A 17,224-nucleotide genomic window follows, 5' to 3' on the forward strand; every position below is an offset into this window, starting at 1 on the left:
GACAATTGAAGAGCTTTTCTTATTCTCATCAGTGCATAAACTGTACATTTCAAATGAAAAAAAGTGAAACAATAAAGGTAACATCAGTATTACTCATCAGGAGCAGGTTATTATCGGTTACAATTATCGGCTCAAAAAATCCAGATTGTGCATCCCTAATTTTCTTCCTTTAACTAGATTACACAGTGCTTCTTACATTAAAGAACCTCTCTCTCTCTCTCTCTCTCTCTCTCTCTCTCTCTCTCTCTCTCTCTCTCTCTCTCTCTCTCTCTCTCTCTCTCTCTCTCTCTCTCTCTCTCTCTCTCTCTCTCTCTCTCCATCATTTGCATGTTTATTCCGCCAACCAATCCCCACTGTCACCCTCATAGGGTACTGTTTCTGAAGGGACTCATCCAAAAGTAATGAGACAGCATATGACTTTCACTTTAGGAGAAAACTCTTTCATCCTCCTGATGCAATAACTTTCTTAAATCAAGAGCAGCCAGCAAAAACACTGTGTTTGAAATAAGCAATATATCCTCTACAGAAGTCTAGACATGAAGTAGAAAATTTACAACAAACAGTATTCCAATAACATCTTATTATGAATGCATTAATATGGTCTGGCAGGGATGTTGTTTTCATTATTTGGCAGATGGTTCAGCTAAATAAATAAAGATGAAATGTTATCAAGCTCTCAGAGTGAGAGAGGTGGGGCTTTATTCTTCTATGTCTGGAAGCTGAGAGGCATTGTTGTTATTTTAGTTTTAAGAATTGATTTTTTGCTTTGGCAAGAAGGGCTGTTTTTATGCAGCATTAAGACCTCTCGCCAAGAAGGACAAAGGATGAAAGATAATTTTGCATCAGGAAAAGAAGTGATGGATTAACATGCAGAAGTAACTGTGGAAAAATCTCTTTTTAAAAACGGTTGTTTTTTTTTTCTTTGATAGATGTTAAATTCAAAATGACAACTTGTTATGACACTTATTACAAAAAAACATCTCAATAAAAGGTCTTTCTAATCACACCTGCAGACGTCTTCTGTAAAGCTCAGCTGATTTCAAGAGCACAATTTGCAAGTGAATGTGCTAAATGGCACAGGGACTAATTCCTAAAGTTAAAAGCTAACACGTCACTGTGGGATTAATTGCCTGCAACATCTCTGCTGGCAGCCAGCAGAGCTCGGCGCTGATACTTAGGGATCAACTAGAATTGGAAAGCCACTCAGCTGAAGTGGGTCATTTACGTACATTACATTAAAGTGGAAGGGAGTTAATTTTCTCGCTATAGGTTCTTTCTCCTTCAGGCACCTTTAATGCCAACTGTACAGTATGTTCTCCATTACCCTGTGTCTAGTTCAGCTTATCATTACAGTAAATGGTGCTCCAGTTTGAAGATTGAAGCACAAAGACACTTCTATGTCTCAGGGTAAGAGATGGATGATCGTAGTTCACCAAACTTCTGGATAAAGTCTTCCTGAGCCTGGATTAAAGCCTCCTCGTCGATGTACACAGCAGGCCTCCGGGCTGCCACAAAGTACTGCACCTTCCTCAGGCTCCAGCCCAGGATGTACATGAGCAGGCCGCACACAGCCGCCGTGGATCTACCAACTCCAGCGTTACAGTGGACGTAGACGGTGTGACCTTTCTCCAGGAGGCCGTGAAGCAAGAACACAGCCTGAGGAAGCATCCTGATCCGCCCTGCAGGAGAAAACAACAGAGTGCAGTGCACTTAAAGGGGATCTGAACTAAATCATTAAAACAGCTGCATGTTCTTTTATTTTCCAAGGCTTAGTCATTTCCAAAAACAGCTAGATGCTTTCTCAAGTTATTTCAGACATTTTCGCCTCTATTGATAGAACAACCGAAGATGGACAGGAAATGTGAAGAGTAGATAGTGGGGGGAAGGCATTTTTTAATTTTTTATTTCTTATTGCAAAACAATGAACAGACAAACATAGATATAGACAACAACATACATTAACGTTAAAAAAAAGACGAGACCATTACAAAGACTACAGGCCACTTAAATACAATATTCAGGGAAATCATGGAAAATGGATGAATCTTGTGTTTGTAGGATGTTAGATGTTAGTGAATGTATTATATCTTTGTGTATGTGTGTGAGAGTGTGCGCGTGTCTGTGCATTTGTGTGTGGGTGGACATTCTGAGTTACTCTCTGATGAGTGAGGTTGTAAGGGGGATTTATGGAAAGATAGAAGACAGAGAGAAATACATGAATAGATAAATACATTTACTGGCAATATTGCTGGTAGGAAAATCGAGAAGAAAGGCTAGAGAGGGTAGGAAAGTAATTGAATATACCGATTATAATACCTATAATCGTTAGCACCATTATCATCATCATCATCCCCCTCAAGTTAGAGACAAAGTAATGATATATAATATACTGTGGCAACCCTAACCCTAACTCCTAACCCTAATCATAACCCAAATCCTAATAATAACCCTAACCCTGATTATAACCCTAACCCTAAACCCTAACCCTGATCATACAACTAACCATAATCATAACCCTAACCCTAAACCCTTACCCCAATCATAACCCTAATCCTAACCCTAATCATAACCCTAACCCTAAACCCTAACCCTAACTCTAACCCTAATCAGAACCCTAACCCTAATCATAACCTTAACCCTAACCCTAATCATAACCCTAACCCTAAACCCTAACCCTAACTCTAACCCTAATCAGAACCCTAACCCTAATCATAACCCTAATCCTAACCCTAATCATAACCCTAACCCTAAACCCTAACCCTAACTCTAACCCTAATCATAACCCTAACCCTAACCCTAATCTTAACCCTAACCCTAACCCTAACCCTAACCCTAAACCCTAACCCTAACCCTAACCCTAATCATAACCTTAACCCTAACCCTAATCATAACCCTAACCCTAACCCTAATCATAACCCTAACCCTAACCCTAATCTTAACCCTAATCCTAACCCTAATCATAACCCTAACCCTAACCCCTTACCCTAACCCTACCTTAACCCTAATCCTAACCCTAATCATAACCCTAACCCTAAACGCTAACCCTAACCCTAACCCTAACCCTAACCCTAGTCTTAAGGTTTTGATTAAGGTTAGTGTTTTGATTAGGGTAAGGGTTGGGTTATTATTAGGGTTAGGGTTATGATTATGGTCAGGGTTATGATTATGGTCAGGGTTATGATAAGGGTTATTATTATGGTTATGATTAGGGTTAGGGTTATGATGAGGGTAAGGGTTATGATTAGGGTTAGGGTTATGATTAAGGTTAGGGATTAGGGTTAGGGATTAGGGTTTAGGGTTATGATTAGGGTTATGATTAGGGTTAGGGTTAGGGTTATGATTAAGGTTAGGGATTAGGGTTAGGGATTAGGGTTTAGGGTTATGATTAGGGTTATGATTAGGGTTAGGGTTAGGGTAGTGATTAGGGTTAGGGTTAGGGTTGTGATTAGGCTTAGGGTTGTGATAAGGGTTAGGGTTAGGGTTGTGATTGGGGTTAGGGTTAGGGTTGTGATTAGGGTTAGGGTTGTGATTAGGGTTAGGGTTAGGGTTGGGGTTGTGATTAGGGTTAGGGTTGTGATCAGGGTTAGGGTTGTAATTAGGGTTAGGGTTGTGATTAGGGTTAGGGTTAGGGTTGTGATTAGGGTTAGGGTTGTGATTAGGGTTAGGGTTAGGGTTGTGATTAGGGTTAGGGTTAGGGTTGTGATTAGGGTTAGGGTTAGGGTTGTGATTAGGGTTAGGGTTGTGATTAGGGTTGTGATTAGGGTAAGGGTTGTGATTAGGGTTAGGGTTGTGATTAGGGTTAGGGTTAGGGTTGTGATTAGGGTTAGGGTTAGGGTTGTGATTAGGGTTAGGGTTAGGGTTGTGATTAGGGTTAGGGTTGTGATTAGGGTTAGGGTTGTGATTAGGGTTAGGGTTGTAATTATGGTTAGTGGTAGGGTTGTGATAAGGGTTAGGGTTAGGGTTGGGATTAGGGTTAGGGTTAGGGTTAGGATTGGTTTGTGATTAGGGTTAGGGTTAGGGTTGTGATAAGGGTTAGGGTTGTGATTCAGGTTAGGGTTAGGGTTGGGTTGTGATTAGGGTTAGGGTTAGGGTTGTGATTAGGGTTAGGGTTGTGATTAGGGTTAGGGTTAGGGTTGTGATTAGGGTTAGGGTTAGGGTTGTGATTAGGGTTAGGGTTGTGATTAGGGTTAGGGTTGTGATTAGGGTTAGGGTTGTGATTAGGGTTAGGGTTGTGATTAGGGTTAGGGTTAGGGTTGTGATTAGGGTTAGGGTTAGGGTTGTAATTAGGGTTAGGGGTAGGGTTGTGATTAGGGTTAGGGTTAGGGTTGGGATTAGGGTTAGGGTTAGGGTTAGGGTTGGTTTGTGATTAGGGTTAGGGTTGTGATTCAGGTTAGGGTTGTGATTCAGGTTAGGGTTAGGGTTGGGTTGTGATTAGGGTTAGGGTTAGGGTTGTGATTAGGGTTAGGGTTGTGATTAGGGTTAGGGTTGTAATTATGGTTAGTGGTAGGGTTGTGATAAGGGTTAGGGTTAGGGTTGGGATTAGGGTTAGGGTTAGGGTTAGGATTGGTTTGTGATTAGGGTTAGGGTTAGGGTTGTGATTAGGGTTAGGGTTAGGGTTGTGATTAGGGTTAGGGTTGTGATTAGGGTTAGGGTTAGGGTTGTGATTAGGGTTAGGGTTAGGGTTGTGATTAGGGTTAGGGTTGTGATTAGGGTTAAGGTTGTGATTAGGGTTAGGGTTGTGATTAGGGTTAGGGTTGTGATTAGGGTTAGGGTTGTGATTAGGGTTAGGGTTGTGATTAGGGTTAGGGTTAGGGTTGTGATTAGGGTTAGGGTTAGGGTTGTAATTAGGGTTAGGGGTAGGGTTGTGATTAGGGTTAGGGTTAGGGTTGGGATTAGGGTTAGGGTTAGGGTTAGGGTTGGTTTGTGATTAGGGTTAGGGTTGTGATTCAGGTTAGGGTTGTGATTCAGGTTAGGGTTAGGGTTGGGTTGTGATTAGGGTTAGGGTTAGGGTTGTGATTAGGGTTAGGGTTAGGGTTGGGTTGTGATTAGGGTTAGGGTTAGGGTTAGGGTTGGGTTGTGATTAGGGTTAGGGTTAGTGTTGTGATAAGGGTTAGGGTTGTAATTAGGGTTAGGGTTGTGATTAGGAGTTGGGGTTAGGGACCGGGTTAGGGTTAGGGTTAGGGGTGGGGTTAGGGTTAGGATTAGGGTTAGGGTTCGGGTTAGGGTTAGGGTTAGGGTAAGGGTTAGGGTTAGGGTTGTGATTAGGGTTAGGGTTAGGGTTGTGATTAGGGTTAGGGTTAGGGTTGGGATTAGGGTTAGGGTTAGGGTTAGGGTTGGTTTGTGATTTGGGTTAGGGTTAGGGTTGTGATTCACGTTAGGGTTAGGGTTAGGGTTGGGTTGTGATTAGGGTTAGGGTAAGGGTTGTGATTAGGGTTAGGGTTATGGTTAGGGTTGGGTTGTGATTGGGGTTAGGGATAGGGTTAGGGTTGGGTTGTGATTAGGGTTAGGGTTGGGTTGTGATTAGGGTTAGGATTAGTGTTGTGATAAGGGTTAGGGTTGTGATTAGGGTTAGGGTTAGGGTTGTGATTAGGGTTAGGGTTAGGGTTAGGGTTGGGTTGTGATTAGGGTTAGGGTTAGGGTTAGGATTGGGGTTAGGGTTAGGGTTGTGATTAGGGTTAGGGTTGTGATTAGGGTTAGGGTTGTGATTAGGGTTAGGGTTAGGGTTGTGATTAGGGTTAGGGTTAGGGTTGGGATTAGGGTTAGGGTTAGGGTTGGTTTGTGATTAGGGTTAGGGTTAGGGTTGTGATAAGGGTTAGGGTTGTGATTCAGGTTAGGGTTAGGGTTGTGATTAGGGTTAGGGTTAGGGTTGGGATTAGGGTTAGGGTTAGGGTTGGTTTGTGATTAGGGTTAGGGTTAGGGTTGTGATAAGGGTTAGGGTTGTGATTCAGGTTAGGGTTAGGGTTAGGGTTAGGGTTAGGGTTGGGTTGTGATTAGGGTTAGGGTAAGGGTTGTGATTAGGGTTAGGGTTAGGGTTGTGATTAGGGTTAGGGTTAGGGTTAGGGTTGGGTTGTGATTAGGGTTAGGGTTAGGGTTAGGGTTAGGGTTGGGTTGTGATTAGGGTTAGGGTTAGTGTTGTGATTAGGGTTAGGGTTGTGATTAGGGTTAGGGTTAGGGATGTGATTAGGGTTAGGGTTAGGGTTGTGATTAGGGTTATGGTTAGGGTTAGGGTTGGGTTGTGATTAGGGTTAGGGTTGTGATTAGGGTTAGGGTTGTGATTAGGGTTAGGGTTAGGGTTGTGAGGGTTAGGGGTTAGGGTTAGGGTTAGGGTTGTGATTAGGGTTAGGGTTAGGGTTGGGTTGGGATTAGGGTTAGGGTTAGGGTTAGGGTTAGGGTTAGGGTTGGGTTGTGATTAGGGTTAGGGTTAGTGTTGTGATAAGGGTTAGGGTTGCGATTAGGGTTAGGGTTAGGGTTAGGGTTGGGTTGTGATTAGGGTTAGGGTTAGGGTTAGGGTTGTGATTAGGGTCAGGGTTGTGATTAGGGTTAGGGTTGTGATTAGGGTTAGGGTTAGGGTTGTGATTAGGGTTAGGGTTAGGGTTGTGATTAGGGTTAGGGTTAGGGTTGGGATTAGGGTTAGGGTTAGGGTAAGGGTTGGGTTGTGATTAGGGTTAGGGTTAGGGTTGGGATTAGGGTTAGGGTTAGGGTAAGGGTTGGGTTGTGATTAGGGTTAGGGTTAGGGTTGGGATTAGGGTTAGGGTTAGGGTAAGGGTTGGGTTGTGATTAGGGTTAGGGTTAGGGTTGGGTTGTGATTAGGGTTAGGGTTGGGTTGTGATTAGGGTTAGGGTTAGGGTTGTGATTAGGGTTAGGGTTAGGGTTAGGGTTGGGTTGTGATTAGGGTTAGGGTTAGGAGTTGGGGTTAGGGTTAGGGTTGTGATTAGGGTTAAGGTTAGTGTTGTGATTAGGGTTAGGGTTGTGATTAGGGTTAGGGTTAGGGTTGTGATTAGGATTAGGGTTAGGGTTAGGGTTAGGGTTGGGTTGTGATTAGGGTTAGGGTTGGGTTGTGATTAGGGTTAGGGTTAGGGTTAGGGTTAGGGTTGTGATTAGGGTTAGGGTTAGGGTTGTGATTAGGGTTAGGGTTGTGATTAGGGTTAGGGTTAGGGTTGTGATTAGGGTTAGGGTTGTGATTAGGGTTAGGGTTAGGGTTGTGATTAGGGTTAGGGTTAGGGTTGTGATTAGGGTAAGGGTTGTGATTAGGGTTAGGGTTAGGGTTGTGATTAGGGTTAGGGTTGCGATTAGGGTTAGGGTTAGGGTTGTGATTAGGGTTAGGGTTAGGGTTGTGATTAGGGTTAGGGTTGTGATTAGGGTTAGGGTTGTGATTAGGGTTAGGGTTAGGGTTGTGATTAGGGTTAGGGTTGTGATTAGGGTTAGGGTTAGGGTTGTGATTAGGGTTAGGGTTGGTTTGTGATTAGGGTTAGAGTTGTGATTAGGGTTAGGGTTAGGGTTGTGATTAGGGTTAGGGTTGTGATTAGGGTTAGGGTTAGGGTTGTGATTAGGGTTAGGGTTGTGATTAGGGTTAGGGTTAGGGTTGTGATTAGGGTTAGGGTTGTGATTAGGGTTAGGGTTAGGGTTGTGATTAGGGTTAGGGTTGTAATTAGGGTTAGGGTTGTGATAAGGGTTAGGGTTGTGATTCAGGTTAGGGTTAGGGTTAGGGTTGGGTTGTGATTAGGGTTAGGGTTAGGGTTGTGATTAGGGTTAGGGTTGTGATTAGGGTTAGGGTTGGGTTGTGATTGGGGTTAGGGTTAGTGTTGTGATTAGGGTTAGGGTTGTGATTAGGGTTAGGGTTAGGGTTGTGATTAGGGTTAGGGTTAGGGTTAGGGTTGGGTTGTGATTAGGGTTAGGGTTAGGGTTGTGATTAGGGTTAGGGTTGTGATTAGGGTTAGGGTTAGGGTTGTGAGGGTTGGGATTAGGGTTAGGGTTAGGGTTGTGATTAGGGTTAGGGTTGTGATTAGGGTTAGGGTTAGGGTTGTGATTAGGGTTAGGGTTAGGGTTGTGATTAGGGTTAGGGTTAGGGTTGTGATTAGGGTTAGGGTTAGGGTTGTAATTAGGGTTAGGGGTAGGGTTGTGATTAGAGTTAGGGTTAGGGTTGGGATTAGGGTTAGGATTAGGGTTAGGGTTGGTTTGTGATTAGGGTTAGGGTTAGGGTTGTGATAAGGACTAGGGTTGTGATTCAGGTTAGGGTTAGGGTTAGGGTTGGGTTGTGATTAGGGTTAGGGTTGTGATTAGGGTTAGGGTTGTGATTAGGGTTAGGGTTAGGTTTAGGGTTGGGTTGTGATTAGGGTTAGGGTTAGGGTTAGGGTTGGGTTGTGATAAGGGTTAGGGTTAGTGTTGTGATTAGGGTTAGGGTTGTGATTAGGGTTAGGGTTAGGGTTGTGATTAGGGTTAGGGTTAGGGTTGGGTTGTGATTAGGGTTAGGGTTAGGGTTGTGATTAGGGTTAGGGTTGTGAGGGTTAGGGTTAGGGGTTAGGGCTAGGGGTTAGGGTTAGGGTTAGGGTTGGGTTGTGATAAGGGTTAGGGTTAGTGTTGTGATTAGGGTTAGGGTTGTGATTAGGGTTAGGGTTGTGATTAGGGTTGTGATTAGGGTTGGGTTGTGATTAGGGTTAGGGTTAGGGTTGTGATTAGGGTTAGGGTTGTGATTAGGGTTAGGGTTGTGAGGGTTAGGGTTAGGGGTTAGGGCTAGGGGTTAGGGTTAGGGTTAGGGTTAGGGTTTTGATTATGGTTAGGGTTAGGGTTAGGGTTGTAATTAGGGTTAGGGGTACGGTTGTGATTAGAGTTAGGGTTAGGGTTGGGATTAGGGTTAGGGTTAGGGTTGGTTTGTGATTAGGGTTAGGGTTAGGGTTGTGATAAGGACTAGGGTTGTGATTCAGGTTAGGGTTAGGGTTAGGGTTGGGTTGTGATTAGGGTTAGGGTTAGGGTTGTGATTAGGGTTAGGGTTGTGATTAGGGTTAGGGTTAGGTTTAGGGTTGGGTTGTGATTAGGGTTAGGGTTAGGGTTAGGGTTGGGTTGTGATAAGGGTTAGGGTTAGTGTTGTGATTAGGGTTAGGGTTGTGATTAGGGTTAGGGTTGTGATTAGGGTTAGGGTTAGGGTTAGGGTTGGGTTGTGATTAGGGTTAGGGTTAGGGTTGTGATTAGGGTTAGGGTTGTGATTAGGGTTAGGGTTGTGAGGGTTAGGGTTGTGATTAGGGTTAGGGTTAGGGTTAGGGTTGTGATTAGGGTTAGGGTTAGGGTTGTGATTAGGGTTAGGGTTAGGGTTGTGATTAGGGTTAGGTTTAGGGTTGTAATTAGGGTTAGGGGTAGGGTTGTGATTAGAGTTAGGGTTAGGGTTGGGATTAGGGTTAGGGTTAGGGTTAGGGTTGGTTTGTGATTAGGGTTAGGGTTAGGGTTGTGATAAGGACTAGGGTTGTGATTCAGGTTAGGGTTAGGGTTAGGGTTGGGTTGTGATAAGGGTTAGGGTTAGGGTTGTGATTAGGGTTAGGGTTTTGATTAGGGTTAGGGTTAGGTTTAGGGTTGGGTTGTGATTAGGGTTAGGGTTAGGGTTAGGGTTGGGTTGTGATAAGGGTTAGGGTTAGTGTTGTGATTAGGGTTAGGGTTGTGATTAGGGTTAGGGTTAGGGTTGTGATTAGGGTTAGGGTTAGGGTTGGGTTGTGATTAGGGTTAGGGTTAGGGTTGTGATTAGGGTTAGGGTTGTGAGGGTTAGGGTTAGGGGTTAGGGCTAGGGGTTAGGGTTAGGGTTAGGGTTAGGGTTTGGTTGTGATAAGGGTTAGGGTTAGTGTTGTGATTAGGGTTAGGGTTGTGATTAGGGTTAGGGTTAGGGTTGTGATTAGGGTTGTGATTAGGGTTGGGTTGTGATTAGGGTTAGGGTTAGGGTTGTGATTAGGGTTAGGGTTGTGATTAGGGTTAGGGTTGTGAGGGTTAGGGTTAGGGGTTAGGGCTAGGGGTTAGGGTTAGGGTTAGGGTTAGGGTTAGGGTTTTGATTAGGGTTAGGGTTAGGGTTAGGGTTGTAATTAGGGTTAGGGGTACGGTTGTGATTAGAGTTAGGGTTAGGGTTGGGATTAGGGTTAGGGTTAGGGTTGGTTTGTGATTAGGGTTAGGGTTAGGGTTGTGATAAGGACTAGGGTTGTGATTCAGGTTAGGGTTAGGGTTAGGGTTGGGTTGTGATTAGGGTTAGGGTTAGGGTTGTGATTAGGGTTAGGGTTGTGATTAGGGTTAGGGTTAGGTTTAGGGTTGGGTTGTGATTAGGGTTAGGGTTAGGGTTAGGGTTGGGTTGTGATAAGGGTTAGGGTTAGTGTTGTGATTAGGGTTAGGGTTGTGATTAGGGTTAGGGTTGTGATTAGGGTTAGGGTTAGGGTTAGGGTTGGGTTGTGATTAGGGTTAGGGTTAGGGTTGTGATTAGGGTTAGGGTTGTGATTAGGGTTAGGGTTGTGAGGGTTAGGGTTAGGGGTTAGGGCTAGGGGTTAGGGTTAGGGTTGTGATTAGGGTTAGGGTTAGGGTTAGGGTTGTGATTAGGGTTAGGGTTAGGGTTGTGATTAGGGTTAGGGTTGTGATTAGGGTTAGGGTTGTGATTAGGGTTAGGGTTGTGATTAGGGTTAGGGTGAGGGTTGTGATTAGGGTTAGGGTTAGGGTTGTGATTAGTGTTAGGGTTGTGATTAGGGTTAGGGTTAGGGTTGTGATTAGGGTTAGGGTTAGGGTTGGTTTGTGATTAGGGTTAGAGTTGTGATTAGGGTTAGGGTTAGGGTTGTGATTAGGGTTAGGGTTGTGATTAGGGTTAGGGTTAGGGTTGTGATTAGGGTTAGGGTTAGGGTTGTGATTAGGGTTAGGGTTGTGATTAGGGTTAGGGTTAGGGTTGTGATTAGGGTTAGGGTTAGGGTTGTAATTAGGGTTAGGGGTAGGGTTGTGATAAGGGTTAGGGTTGTGATTAGGGTTAGGGTTAGGGTTGTGATTAGGGTTAGGGTTGTGATTAGGGTTAGGGTTAGGGTTGTGATTAGGGTTAGGGTTAGGGCTGTGATTAGGGTTAGGGTTGTGATTAGGGTTAGGGTTGTGATTAGGGTTAGGGTTAGGGTTGTGATTAGGGTTAGGGTTGTGATTAGGGTTAGGGTTAGGGTTGTGATTAGGTTTAGGGTTAGGGTTGTAATTAGGGTTAGGGGTAGGGTTGTGATAAGGGTTAGGGTTGTGAATCAGGTTAGGGTTAGGGTTAGGGTTGGGTTGTGATTAGGGTTAGGGTTAGGGTTGTGATTAGGGTTAGGGTTGTGATTAGGGTTAGGGTTGTGATTAGGGTTAGGGTTAGGGTTAGGGTTGGGTTGTGATTAGGGTTAGGGTTAGTGTTGTGATTAGGGTTAGGGTTGTGATTAGGGTTAGGGTTAGGGTTGTGATTAGGGTTAGGGTTAGGGTTGGGTTGTGATTAGGGTTAGGGTTAGGGTTGTGATTAGGGTTAGGGTTGCGATTAGGGTTAGGGTTAGGGTTGTGAGGGTTAGGGTTAGGGTTAGGGTTGTGATTAGGGTTAGGGTTGTGATTAGGGTTAGGGTTAGGGTTGTGATTAGGGTTAGGGTTGTAATTAGGGTTAGGGGTAGGGTTGTGATTAGGGTTAGGGTTAGGGTTAGGGTTGGGATTAGGGTTAGGGTTAGGGTTAGGGTTTGTTTGTGATTTGGGTTAGGGTTGTGATTAGGGCTAGGGTTAGGGTTAGGGTTGGGTTGTGATTAGGGTTAGGGTCAGGGTTGGGTTGTGAATAGGGTTAGGGTTAGTGTTGTGATTAGGGTTAGGGTTGTGATTAGGGTTAGGGTTAGGGTTGTTATTAGGGTTAGGGTTAGGGTTAGGGTTGGGTTGTGATTAGGGTTAGGGTTAGGGTTGTGATTAGGGTTAGGGTTGCGATTAGGGTTAGGGTTAGGGTTGTGAGGGTTAGGGTTAGGGTTAGGGTTAGGGTTGTGATTAGGGTTAGGGTTGTGATTAGGGTTAGGGTTGTGATTAGGGTTAGGGTTAGGGTTGTGATTAGGGTTAGGGTTGTTATTAGGGTTAGGGGTAGGGTTGTGATTAGGGTTAGGGTTAGGGTTGTGATTAGGGTTAGGGTTAGGGTTTGTTTGTGATTTGGGTTAGGGTTGTGATCAGGGTTAGGGTTAGGGTTGTGAGGGTTAGGGTTAGGGGTTAGGGTTAGGGTTAGGGTTGTGATTAGGGTTAGGTTTGTGATTAGGGTTAGGGTTAGGGTTGTGATTAGGGTTAGGGTTGTAATTAGGGTTAGGGGTAGGGTTGTGATTAGGGTTAGGGTTAGGGTTGGGATTAGGGTTAGGGTTAGGGTTTGTTTGTGATTTGGGTTAGGGTTGTGATTAGGGTTAGGGTTAGGGTTGGGATTAGGGTTAGGGTTGGTTTGTGATTAGGGTTAGGGTTTGGGTTTTGATTAGGGTTAGGGGTAGGGTTGTGATTAGGGTTAGGGTTAGGGCTGGTTTGTGATTAGGGTTAGGGTTAGGGTTGTGATAAGGGTTAGGGTTAGGGTTGTGATTCGGGTTAGGGTTAGGGTTAGGGTTGGGTTGTGATTAGGGTTAGGGTTAGGGTTAGGGTTGGGTTGGGTTGTGTTTAGGGTTAGGGTTGTGATTAGGGTTAGGGTTAGGGTTGGGTTGTGATTAGGGTTAGGGTTAGGGTTAGGGTTAGGGTTGGGTTGTGATTAGGGTTAGGGTTAGGGTTAGGGTTGGGTTGTGATTAGGGTTAGGGTTAGAGTTGTGATTAGGGTTAGGGTTGTGATTAGGGTTAGGGTTGTGATTAGGGTAAGGGTTAGGGTTGTGATTAGGGTAAGGGTCAGGGTTGTGATTAGGTTTAGGGTTAGGGTTAGGGTTGGTTTGTGTTCAGGGTTAGGGTTAGGGTTGTGATTGGGGTTAGGGTTGTGATAAGGGTTAGGGTTAGGGTTGGTTTATGTTTAGGGTTAGGGTTAGGGTTGTGATTAGGGTTAGGGTTGTGATTAGGGTTAGGGTTGTGATTAGGGTAAGGGTTGTGATTAGGGTTAGGGTTAGGGTTGTGATAAGGGTTAGGTTTGTGATTAGGGTTAGAGTTAGGGTTGTGATTAGGGTTAGAGTTAGGGTTGTTATTAGGGTTAGGGGTAAGGTTATGATAAGGGTTAGGGTTAGGGTTGTGATTAGGGTTAGGGTTGTGATTAGGGTTAGGGTTGTGATTAGGGTTAGGGTTAGGGTTGTGAGTAGGGTTAGGGTTAGGGTTAGGGTTGTTATTAGGGTTAGGGTTGTGATTAGGGTAAGGGTTAGGGTTGTGATTAGGGTTAGGGTTGGGATTAGGGTTAGGGTTGGGATTAGGGTTAGGGTTAGAGAGGACACGGCGAGAGTGCTTCAGAGCGTTTGGAGATTGTAACTGAGCACTCTCTAACCGTTCTCCATGCAAGCTTACTCAAGAAATCTGTTGTCTTGCCTCAATTGTGCATTGTTTCTCTTGTCTTAGGTTGCTTGAACCTGACATTAATGAAAGGGGCAAGACACCCAAAGATACAAACCCCACATCAAAGACTCAGGTTCCAAACATAGAGGATGCCAGCATCTGTATTATTTTATGTATTTTAGCATCACTTTGTACTATAGGAGATGATGAAGATGCATCATGTCAAGGCACTAAAAGTTTACTCCTCTAATGATCCGTCTTACCCTCAGTGCTCATGTCAGGTGTGGGCATCCACACATACACCAGGCTGCTGTCTTTGTATAGATGCATCATGGTCTCTGGGGTCATTGCTTCTCCAGGGTCACGTCTGCAGCCACTGGAATTGTTGACCATGTCCTCCTCCGTCTGAAAGTTCATCACTGCAGTAACGCCCAACTCGTGCTTCATTTTTATCGTCACGTGCTCCACTTGTCGAGGGCAGCTGCCCAGCCAAACACGAGACAGCACCCTGAGGGCGATAAACAGGGGTCATTAATCTTGTTTAAGTCATTATGATATATGATACAGGCTGAATATCAGAGGCTCCGCAATATGAATCTGTATGAAAAACCTGCGAGGAAAGTGTAGAGATAAACACAATGAGATTTGGAGATATTAGAATAAGTGTTTGGATAAAGGCAGAAAGAAATGCAGATGCAGACAAAAGAAATATGGATTAAAACTTTACTAAAGCTGTGCTACAGACAAAACACGGCTTTAAAGATATGGAGAGAGCTCAAACACTTTTAAAAAGAGGAACCTAATTAGTGGATGGAAATTCGTAGAAGTGCAGAATTCTAAGTCCTCCCCCTTTTATTTTCAACCTGTTTTTCAGACAGATTAGAGGAAAGTAAAAGGTTTCATCTCTCTGTTTCCATCTCTCTCTAATAGCAGTAATCTTCATCAACCTCTTGAGGCCGAATCCATTTAGTTTATTAGTAATGTGTATGTATAATATAATAACAATAACTTCATCCGGAAAGCACCTTTGAAAACAAAAGTTAAATGAGGGCAACACCATTACAGAAACCCAGGCATCAAGGCCAAACAATGCAAGACATTATACGGCCTGATTACATAGGTTAAAGGGACAATGGTACAATTTTTGCTAATTTTACAAAGTCGGCTCATTATGAGTTGGATGTGATTATATTCAATATAAAATCCTTTATATTGAATCCATCATCAGTCTGTATTGGTGTATTCTTCCTCGCATGCATAACATCAACATTAAGAGAAGTAGACGTATAAAAGAGAGTTAACACTTAGGGCAGGAATCATCTATTTTTGTTGACACTGGTACAATTATCGAGCCTCTTTAACGATCTGAGTCTTTATCTTTATCCCCTCGTTGTAAGATATTACTTTGCAACAAAAATGCATTTTGCTTCTTCCTCATCTTTTGCTTAGTTAAAATGTAGACAAACTTGAGACCTCCCTGCACAGTGAGTCATATTCACAAGCAGCTGACCACTTAAGTGTTAGAGCAGCACAAGTCTCTTTTTTGGACTTGCTGTTGCTGGTATCAGATTGGAGCTCTGCTTTTAACAAATCAATCTATACAATCTGGGGGTGCTTTTCAACAGCTGGAACTGTCCCCAGGAACTAAATAGGAACTGAAGAGCTGTGCAGGGGACTATGTTTACCAAATAACTGTCCTGGACTAGTTATCTCTAAATGTCATTGGTCCGATTTGCATAATCTTCACTTGGCTTCAGGCTGCGGTGGAAATGCAGACAACAGTGGGCCATAGAAACCATTTAGTTCCTTGAAGAGAAGAGGTTCCTGTGCCCCCATTGTTGTCTGCCTTTCAACTGAGGGCTGAAGTTCCGGGTAGATGTGCAAATCAGACCAGTGACATATGGAGAAAAAAAAAATCATATTAAATAATATTTTGAAATCTTAATAAAAAACGAAACTAGTATGCATTCCCAGGAACTCCCTCTGTGTTTCAACAACTGTGTAAACTCCACAAACACCGTTATGTTTGACCGAAAGTCCCAGGACCTTTGAAAAGTACTACCCCCCAAGCAAGGGCTTTTCAGCGGGGAGATTATCTACCCCTGAACTAAATTTAGTTAATCCTGGTTCCTCCGGTCGAAACGCACATAGTTCAGGGGTAAAGTCCCTAGTTCTGGGTGAAGTTCCCACAGTCGAAAAAACGCCTAAAATGCGCCTTAAATTGTGAATATGTTAGACAGAAGTGAATCAGTTGTCTTTAATGACACTTAAGGATTGTACCTCTGTTTTTATGAAATGATCTATTCATGTGTTTGTTTGCTTGTTTTTTTCAGAAAAAATTACCTATACCAGCGTACAAACCTGAGCAGTAAGAACAACATTCTAACAATTTAACCTGTAGGAGTCACAGTTCTAATGACAATTTGACTCTGATGAAATTTATGCAAAATTAAATGACTTTTTATCTCCACATTTTAGTTCTTCCTCTGCGATTTTTAAAAAGAAATACTTATGACTGAAACTAACATTTTAACATGCTGAAATATCAAACTTGTTCAGCTCAGCAGCCATAAAAAAGCACATTACAAAAATGATTATTACACTCTGGGGCACCTTTTCTTCTGGATATGAGCATCAGAGTGCAGCCAGGTACAAGACAGTGAGTTATTTGATTCATATAATGAGTAACTGCAGAGGTCAGTGTGTATGGTACTGGGGGCTACACAGATGCAAGGTCTCAGAGAGTAATCTAAAAAGCTATTAATAGGTATCATACAAGGGCACGGTGCCTCCTACTGAACACGGGTCCTTGACATAAGCCTTGTAAGGTCTTCGGACACAAATTAAAACCTGATGGCACAAGCCAAGCCGACTCATTCTCATGCACCATATGTGCTCAGTGCCTCGGGGGCCCAAGGTTCCTTTCTGCTGGAGTACACAGGGACTGAGTGTGTGACTTACAAAAGGAAGGCAGGTAGGGGTGGATAACCATTCATTTCAAGACTTTTGAGAGAGATTTTAACGTATTTTTATATTATATATACGTATAATAAAACAATTTATATCCATTTTGGGGTTATAATTGTTTCATTTACATATATCTTTTTCACTTACCCTACGTTTTTATAATTTCAAGATATCATCAGTTATTTGTTGATGAGCTAAGATCCTGTATGTTTATTATTCTCTGTGTGTTTTGATTGTAGTTGTGTTTCTTCAGAAAGGTGAGGTCCTTTAGTATAAGGTTTCTTGACCTCTCCTGACACACCATTCTTATTTCTATTTAAGTCAGATCCTATGTGTGCAATTAAATAAACAAAATAAGTATTCACTGATAGCATGTACGCCTCTGCTGTGATGGTGATTTTTAAAAAAGTACAAAGAATCGGTAGAAAACTCTGATATCAGACATTTTCTAGCTTTGACTAACAGTATACCATCTGCATTCTAGTATATCTAGTATTAATGGCTGATAATGTAACTGGTATCTGTGTCAGAGAATCACTGTTTCTATGTTGCATGTGATGCCTCTGTTCCTCTTAGCCTGACTGTTATTTCATGTAAAGCTATTTAAAACCATTGTGTCAGAAGTGTGTTGTGCTCTGAAGTAGGGCTGCACAACAATTCACAATTGCATCATTATTGCAGCTTAACCATTCCCAGTAAACACAATGCAAAAGGCTGAATACATCACACTAAACAAGAACAATTATTTTATGCAAATAAGCAACACTTTGTAACTGATGTGCACATTTTACCTCTGAAGTAGAGGTCTGGGTATAATAACAGCCACGTATTCACATCA

The 17,224-nt window shown here is 43.3% G+C and overlaps 1 protein-coding gene across 1 annotated transcript in view; it reads right to left on the reverse strand.

Annotated features, from left to right (window-relative positions):
- The window catches only part of epm2a (EPM2A glucan phosphatase, laforin), a 22,150-nt gene continuing 4,926 nt past the window's right edge, over positions 1-17,224 (reverse strand). The window contains exons 3-4 of the mRNA XM_034700155.1: positions 13,683-13,927; positions 1-1,679 (exon numbers count right to left, since the gene is read on the reverse strand). Of these exons, the coding sequence (XP_034556046.1) occupies positions 1,396-1,679; positions 13,683-13,927 (529 nt within the window). The 3' untranslated portion in view covers positions 1-1,395. The remainder of the gene's footprint in view (positions 1,680-13,682; positions 13,928-17,224) is intronic.

The sequence above is a fragment of the Notolabrus celidotus genome, chromosome 13, assembly GCF_009762535.1.
Source record: "Notolabrus celidotus isolate fNotCel1 chromosome 13, fNotCel1.pri, whole genome shotgun sequence".
Lineage (NCBI taxonomy): Eukaryota > Metazoa > Chordata > Actinopteri > Labriformes > Labridae > Notolabrus > Notolabrus celidotus.